The sequence below is a fragment of the Centrocercus urophasianus genome, unplaced genomic scaffold (assembly GCF_019232065.1).
Source record: "Centrocercus urophasianus isolate 14NV4802_14NV808 unplaced genomic scaffold, USGS_Curo_1.0 seq_20, whole genome shotgun sequence".
In the NCBI taxonomy this organism is placed as follows: Eukaryota; Metazoa; Chordata; class Aves; order Galliformes; family Phasianidae; genus Centrocercus; species Centrocercus urophasianus.
The window spans coordinates 19,740,443-19,749,212 of record NW_024884756.1 but is presented as its reverse complement, the minus strand read 5'-3'; the positions used below and the strand labels follow the sequence as shown (position 1 = coordinate 19,749,212).

The 8,770-nt window shown below is 37.7% G+C and overlaps 1 protein-coding gene across 1 annotated transcript in view; it reads right to left on the bottom strand.

Annotated features, from left to right (window-relative positions):
* Positions 1-2,652, bottom strand: part of SLC38A11 (solute carrier family 38 member 11) — a 20,397-nt gene extending 17,745 nt beyond the window's left edge. Inside the window, exons 1-2 of the mRNA XM_042822551.1 lie at positions 2,608-2,652; positions 425-542 (exon numbers count right to left, since the gene is read on the bottom strand). Coding sequence (XP_042678485.1) covers positions 425-542; positions 2,608-2,652 — 163 coding nt within the window. The remainder of the gene's footprint in view (positions 1-424; positions 543-2,607) is intronic.
* Positions 2,653-8,770: the final 6,118 nt, after the last annotated feature.

Here is an 8,770-nt window from a genome sequence, read left to right as displayed (position 1 = left end):
AAAAAAAAAAAAAAAAAAAAAAAAAAAAGAACTAAGAAATTACAGAAGAACTTTTACAAATATTTATTTATAATGACAAAAATAAAGAAATATTTGGATTAAAAAATAAACTGCTTTCAATCTCCCAGATTGGACCAGAAAGAGTTAGTAACTTCAGAAAAGGTTAAGACAAAGGGCCACCTCTGTGTGAGAAGCACATGTCTAACCAGTACTTTCTGGTCACTACAGAACAAAAGGCTGTAGGGTATTTATTCAGACCTGATCTCAGCTGACAAAATTGGATTTTCATATAATAAGAGAATAAAAGTAGAAAAAAAATTCTTCAGCAAAAACAGCAAAAAATGGAAGGACAGCACTTTTCTCAACACTGGATAGTCATGTACACAAACAAGGCTGAACACATGCTAGTGAAAAGTACACATACCTATAATACCTGATCCTATGATGGAGTTGATAATGTTAAATCCAGCTGATGCCAGATCACCATTTCTTCCTTTATTCCTGGGCTTACTAACCAGGGCTGTATGGTCATCTGTTTCTATCTGTTTCAGGAAGACAAGGATGAGATTAAAAATAGGTGATAACATGGGTTTTACATATATTTTAAAAGGTTGCTTCAAACCAGAAAAAAAGAATTACTTTCATTGACACAGATTTGTAGAGGTATTTTGATGATTACATTTATTTTTTCCAGTGAGAAATCAAAGGGGTGCAAAGCATCTAATTCCTTCATAAGCCTGAGCCGTAATCTTCCGTAATTAATTTTTCTCTGAAAAAATATAAGTAGAGGAACAAAAATCTATAAAAACTCAGAGTTAGGCTGTTAAGGAGCTTTATAGTCATGTTGAAAAGGCAGAAATACTAATCAAGTATGTTGAAAAATATTTTGATTAATCTTATGGCTCAGTAAAAATAGCCCCCCTGAATCAGGGGAATTAAATCAATTTCAAAAGTTACTTGTGAAGTATGTCAACATATTAAGGTGTTCTAATTCAAAATTTTCTCTGTTTTTTTCTATATTTCTGTGTCTTTCAGTAGTTTATTTTATCATCAAAAGTAAATGACACCATAGGATTGGGTAGCCCCAGAAGGTTTCTGAGGGAAGGTCTGATACAAAGCAAAATTTAAGGTGCACGTTTGTAGCAGCTCCAGCAACTGAAGAAGTTATCTGCAAAAAGAATCTCTGCATGAGAAAACAACCATCATTTCCTACTACTTCTCTCCATATCACACCTAGTTTTACAGGTGTAGTGGAAATACTAAGTCACAACCTGAAACAGTGATTGAGCACCTGGTGGGAAGGCAGGGTCAACGCAGGGGAGCTCAGGTGCATGCGATGCCCCTCAGCAACCAGAAGGGGTGAAGGCAGGCTCCACCCCTTTCCAGTCCTCATTTAAGAGTTGGCAGTGAAGATAAGTGAATCTTGTTAGAGATTCTTACCTGCTTACGGCCTCCTGAAGGTAAGCAGATTTTCCCCATTTTGTTTTTGTATCTGTGGCTGCTGCATTTGGACTTGTTTGTTTTTTTGTTATAGCATGGGGTTATGACACCTTGTTATCATTGCTAAACTTTCTATTACATTTACAGCATTACAAAAGGTAGGATTCTTCCCCTGTGGAGTTCATTCTAGACTTATGAGTAGGCTATGCAGCCATGCAGCAGGAGTATTCCTTGAACTTCAATGACTTCTGCTACCTATAGCGTAGCTCGTAAAGAACTCTGCTAAACTAGAATAGCCTACTTCCCTATTTTGAGTAATTACTGGAATAAGAACACAGTGCTTTCTGTACAATTCAAAAGCCTTATAGCCCTTAAAACTATCTCAGCAACAGGCTCTTGGAGTGGCTCTTAGGAACTGTGAGACCAGCTGTATGCCACCAAACAGCTGGGCTTGCCCACAGTCATAATGATAGAATCAAAGAATCATGGAATTGTTAAGGGTGGAAAAGATCACTAATGCCATCTCATCCAACCTATTCGCACCATGCCTACTGACCGCATCCCTCGGTACCACATTTCCATGGTTTCAGAACATCTTTGGGGACAGTGACTCCACCATCTTCCTAGGCGGTCTGTGCCAGAGCATTACAATTCTTTCTGAGAATAACTTTTTCCCTGGCGTAACTTAAAGCTCTCCCCTCATCCTATTGCTGTTGTATGGGAGAAGAGGCTGACCACACCTTGCCACAACCTCCTTTCAGGGAGTTGCAGAGATCAGCGAGGTCTGCCCTGAGCCTCTTCTCCTAATGGAACAATCCTAGCATATATTGAACATGACAGACCCACCAGGACTCGAAGTACCTGAGTTCTAGCATCCAAGTGAGAGCCAATTTTGGCTGTGTCAAGCAGTCATAGAAATATATATAGGCTCACCAGTTTACTTTATTCTGATTTATTTTTACTTTATTCTGATTTACTCTAATAATTCTGCTGGGTACCTACAGCTCAATTCTTTTTCATTGAGTTAAAGAGAAACTCAGAGATAACAAAAGCTAGGGCTGCTGCCAGTCTCACAAAGCCCGACGAGAGCCCAGTCCGCAGCAAAAACCATCGCCCCTCGAGCTCCGCAGCGCCCTGCAAGAAGCCGCTAAGCGCCGCCGATCTCACCTGCGGAGCCCCGGCCGGTGGCTGCTCGATCCCGCCACGCTCCATGGCCACGTGCCGCTCCCCTCGCGCCTCCGAACCCCCGCGGACCCCTGAGGAGAAGCGGAGAAGCGCGGGGCAGCTCTCGCGCTCCTCCCGGGCAGCCTCCATGTGGGCGGCGCGGGCTCCTCTCTGGCGGGGGGGAGGCACGGCGGTCGGCAGCCTCCCGCCTTTCCACGCGCAGCCGGCCGGTCTCTCTCCACATCGCCCGCCTGCACCGGGGCCGTGCCCGTATGCAGAGCCGTTACTGCATTCTTTTTTTTCCCTCGGTCAGGTTGAGCTACTTGAAAAGAGGTAAAATTACTGTGCCGATGTTTGGAATCCTTAGTTACCTCAGTTATCTTCAGCTGAGAGCTCGCACTGAGAGATACTTTGTAAACATACAGTTTGCATGTATTTTCCTGTATCTTAAGCAAAACTGTAAACTAATGGCAAGAAGTGATTGCAGACAGCCATTAACTTCATGAAGAACTACTGTAGGCAAAACTTAAGTTCCATGCAGCTCCAAAACAACATTGAGAGCTTTCTGCGAAGACTGGAGGGACAAATCAGTGGAGCATGAACATGAGATTTTTAAACAAGATTAAATTATTAAAGAAAAAAAAAAACAAACCAAAACAAAAAACCAGAATTATGAAACATGCACTAAATGGCAAAAGAAAACAAAGCATGGTAATTTGCTTTACGAGTCTTAGCTCTTATGTTTGACAATATTTTGCTAGGTTTGCAATGGTTAAAGGAGCCAGTATGCTGTGCATCAGTAACTTTGTCCTTAAAGATCTATGATGCATGTGATTTAATATGAAGGGCAAAGTGCACATGAAGAGCATATATGATACATTTGTTATGTAGCTTAAGCACATGAGCTTCAGCTCCTTCAAAAAGAAGTCTGTAATAAACTCCATGACAAGTTTGCAGTCTGACATGTATTGTGGTGTGACCAGTCAGGTGATGTGAGTCAGCAGAGAAAATTTGAGAGGCCTCAAGTGTAAAGAAAAGTCCCTGTGATTCAGTAGCAATGGTAGGTTTTTTCAATTTCCTTTGGAGTTCTGTGTAAAAACGAGTAGTAAAGTTGTTTGAAGGTAGAGTGTAATAAAACCTTATAAATATGGAGGGGGTGGGGAGGGAAACAGCAATCATGATAAAAAGGGTCTTTTGTTTTTAGTGGAGAGTGTTTTTGGAAGTTTTCCTTAGTAGGACTCTTCCCATTTGGAAGATGATGCAGAGACTATGCCTCCAACTGAATTATCGTAGAGTGAATGGAAAGGATCAGCAATAATAATTTAAGATAATCAGATGTATTCATCTTGGAATCCTGAGTTAATTTGTATCCCAGGAACAGTAATTGCTAAGCTTTTGCTTAACAGGGACAAAGTGATGTTGGAAAATAGCCAAGGTAACATTAGTACTCTAGGAAATCATGCAGGAAACTACATAACCAATAGGCCTGACATATTCATTGAGCAAAATAGTAGAAACTGCAGTAAATAATAAAATACAGTGCCTTTGAGCTGTGTTGGCAGAGTTTTGTGGAGCACCTGCACTGCTACAACAGTTGTTTGATAATGGCTACTGCTAAATTGCTGAATGCCAATAAGAATGGTCATTCATAAGCACTAAATGTATTAAAGCAAACAAGACATTAATAAACAGCGAACTCAGTACTGTTAAGTTGTTGGTACACTCCAAGGATGTGTTCCAGGTCATCTGAAAACATAAAAGATGAGAGAACTTGGATACAAAGCTGGCATAGAAAAAGAAAGGCCATGTGATATGAATTTACAAACATGAAAGAATTCATTGGCTGTTATCTCTTGGTTTAAATGAATGACTAAATTAGAAGTAAAGGAGCATTTTTTTTGTAAGGGGTGATGTAATCATGTGACACCTTAATGTCAAATTCATTAATCTTTCCTGAAAAGGTCAGTAATCTTTTACTTTTCAGTAGTATCTTTCTCTATGAGGCAAACATAGTAAGAACAGCTGCTGTTCTCAATACTGAATTAATTTAGATGTAAGATACCCGGTAGGATGCTACAAGTTGTTACGGACCACTTCTTAAGAAAGATGTTGCTGATAAGTGAGGTGTTGTAATGCGTTTAAGCACAGTGGAATGAAAACTGTCCCTCTTAATTGACACCCCTGCAAGGACAGTCAAGATATTTTAAGGAATGTAACCTCCTTGTCTTGCAGTTGTAAGCAGTCTGCTAGCCCTGCCTGTTTGATTAGCCTAAACACCTGGTGTAAACCATGTTACTGGTCTGCTTCAGTGTAGGCTAAATAAAGACATGGGTACTTAACTACAGCCCTGGGTTATTAAGTAGGCAGACTTATCTTTGTTCTCCCTTGGAGTCTCTGGCTTTTAGTATTTGCTGTCTTGCCCTTATTCAGAATTTTGCGGATATTTCTGTTATACCCATTTTTCTTTACTTGCTCTTATTTTACTGTAACTTAATGTTGGGGGTGTTCTGTTGTTAGGTGATTGCTGTTCTGGTGATGTTTAAAGGAATTGTAATATGCAGTGTATATCATAGTTTGGTTACTGGTTGTGAAATAATGGATCAGTAGGTGTTGCCATGAGATTTGAACTCTGTGCTCTTCAGGCTTTTTATTTCAGTTACTCCTCTGTTAAATAAACAAGGATAAGCATTTAGTGAACCTACTCCTGATTTATGGTATCTTACACTGCCAGCCACGTGATTATCTTAATTGAAAGAAACTTAGAGAGCTGTTTTAGTGTACATTAAACTTGAAATCCTGACTATAGGATTGCAGACATAAAAACAACACTACTGTATTATTTTAGGTGTCATAGTTATACCTATATTCTTACAAGTGGGAGACCTGGAGGGAGGAAAGTAAGATATGAGTGACTGAAAGTGTGCCAGCTCTCAGCCAGCCTGAAGGATTTCAGTTTTCAGAAAAGTAGAAGGCAAGGGCAAGGATATGTGTTTTGCTAGCATGCATTTTTGTTTTTGTTAAATGTTTTAATTTTCTTTGCTATGTGCATAGCTGATTTATACTGAGTACAACCATATTATGGCTACCAGTTAGCTTAATTGCTCAGTTCACTTTCTGAGCTGTAGTGGAAGTTCATGCAAGCGTTGGTATTCTGCTGGATGTTAGTGGTTCACCAATCACATGATGTGTAGTACTGCAGCTTTCATTATTGTATTTCTCCAGTGCCTTAGCAGATCCTGTATGGAAGTAAAATCTGTTTTGAGTGGTATTCATTGGCTTTTATTTTCAAAGTATTGAAATTAGTGTCACTGTATTTGTTACTAGCTCCTGCTGTTTCGGCCCTACCTTCCTGTGCTCTAATCCTTCAGTGTCTTCAGAACAAATACAAAGTGATGACATTATTTGCTTTTTAGGGATTCTCTTGTGTTTTCTGAAATAGATAATGAACTGAATATATACTTAATATAGGGTGTTGTATACTTTATGTACACTTAAATACTAATGCCTTCAATATGATCAACTGTGGCCTCTTTTGGGAAAATGAAGCTTACCTAGTATTTTTCTTCTAGATAAGAAACTTTGGTTAAACTCAATCTACTTATGTAAATTGAATACAGAGCATTCAATTATACAAGTATCATAGTACATTTTTCTTTTATTGATTTACATTGATACTGCATTTCTAATATGCAATACTAATTATTTGCTGATGTTTTTAATTCCTCTTTGCAGAAATAAGTGTTTTTCTCATGGTGATATACTCATTGAACTCCTTTCTGAGCTGTTATAAGGCAGCTCATGCAGCAGGGATTTAAGAGCACAGATTTTTCTTGGGACTTGAAATTGTGCATTACTGCTATCCATTAGGTGTCTGCAAATTTTCTTTGAAAGACTATTGCTGACAAACAAAACCTCTGATACCAAAATGTCAGCAGTTAGTAACGACGTGCTTTATCCTTCAGGCACCAGGGGGCAATATTTGACTTCTTTTAGTTGGGTACTGTAAAGTGCTGGCAATCCTCAATAGGCCTGTGTGTGGTATCTGGTATGTGCTGAAATCTGTCAGGGTTGTCTTTTACTTCAGTTACCACATATACAGGCCCTAGAGTAAGAGGTGTATGTGGTTTTTTTAATAAGCACTATTACAATTGTAAATAAATGGTGAGAACAGCCCTTGAACTCAGAATCTGTGGGTTTTTGTGATATCTTCAAGAGAATTTGTCTAAAATAGAAAATATAAAATACAGTGATTCTGTTCCAGCTGTTTTTCTCAATAATGACTGACATAACTTGACATAAAATGGTCATAAGTCTTAGTAACTTGGCGTGCCTTAGAGTGCTTTCTCCAGTTTTGAATCTTCATCATCTACAATCTCGTGTTTTTCTTTGTTTCTGTGCAGAGTAAGGAGATAAGGTGGTACAAATCTGATGAAGAAAGCTGGTGTTTGAGTCGAGCCATGTGAGTATCTATGCTACAAAAATTGTAATTGCAACACAGATTATAGCTGATGATTACTGAGTTATTAAAAATTTTGTTTGCTGTACTTTGGAAACTATTTACTCCCTGTAAGTTTTTCTTTGTTTATGGTTTTAAAGTCTGTGTTGTGGACAGAATATTAATGACGAAACTTTGTGGTGAATTCAACAGTATAACTCTTAAATGCTCTGTGATGTTTTATGAGCATAGCATGAGAGTTCACAGTTATATACATTAGAAAGATGTAATCAAGTATCTTATGATGTTTCTTGTTGTTGCTTGTATGTTTGATGGAATTTTTTGTACCTATAAGGTCCCCTGTTAGGTTTTGCAATAATGCAGACTCGGGGGGACTTTAATCAGTGAAAAGATGGATGTGCTTTAAGAGGGAGTAGGAGAACAGTCGGGTTTTCTTTTTTTTTTTTTTTTTTTTTTCCAAAATAAACTGCAAGGGGAAAAAGGAAAAAAAAAAAAAAAAAAAAAAAAGGAAAAGAAGAAAAAAGTAGAAATGGATTGTGGGAAGTAATGATTTTAAAATGTTAGGACGAAAAAAAGTAGGAGGCAATTGGGCTTGTCAAATGTCTTGCTAATGACTTCTCTGAAAATTAGTTTCTCTTTTGATAGTGTTAGCAGCATTTCAGATTTTTCTTTCAGAAGTATTTTCCTGATTTGCCACTCGTAAAATTATATGTTCGTTAGGTGACTAAGTGCTTCCAATCATGATTCAATTTGTAATCATATCTGATTGCTTATTTTAACATTCAATGAATGCACTTTGTGAAAGGCAACCAAAAAGTTTTTGGTAATGTCTCTTATTTTAGAGTGAGATCGAAGAGCTGCATGCAAATGATTTTTATTCTTTCCATATATTTATTTCCATAAATAAAGAGAAGAAAAAGGAAGTGTAAGGTTTTTGATCTTACTTTCCTCTTTAGACAAGTTTCCAAATTTGTGTTGTCAATTTTAACTTCAGTGAAATATTAGATTTCTAAAGAGTCTATTCTATTCTCTATTTTAGAACTCTATTCTAGAGTTCTAAAGAGGCTATTCTATATAATCCAAAAACTTGATAGAGCAGTAGTTAGTCAAACATAATCCTACCACTATGCCTAGGCTCTGTATACTGCAATACGGAAACTTTTCTGTTAGTAGTGCCTTACAAACCTCTCTGCATAAATTACAGGGGGCATCAGTGAACCTTTAGTGTTGTCTCTTGCTTCAGAATAACCTGCTGTCAATTAATTCAGTCTAGGAGTGAATTAAATTTTGTGGTGGTTAATATTTAATATTTCTCACATCAATTTGTTAATATTTGACAAAATCAATCCCAACCCATGAGCGGGTCTCTGCCTTCAGGGGTAGTGTGATGAATAAAATAAAAAAATTAGTATTACATTTAATTAACCTCATGCAGAAAAATGCTTAGTAGTATCTTCCAAAACATTAAAAAAAAAAAAAATTGGGAGCAAGATAGATTGTATTTTCAGAAAGATATTTCTCATTTTAACATAATCTTCCTGTATGATGTTGAACATGCAGTACACTTTCCTCTATGAATGAATTCCCTACTCCTAAAAGGATGAAAATGGTACTTCTCATCTTATAGGAAGTTGCATTACTTTTTTCCTTGGATACTAGAGTGATGGATACTATAGAAATTACTACAGGAAAACAACAACAATCTGTTAG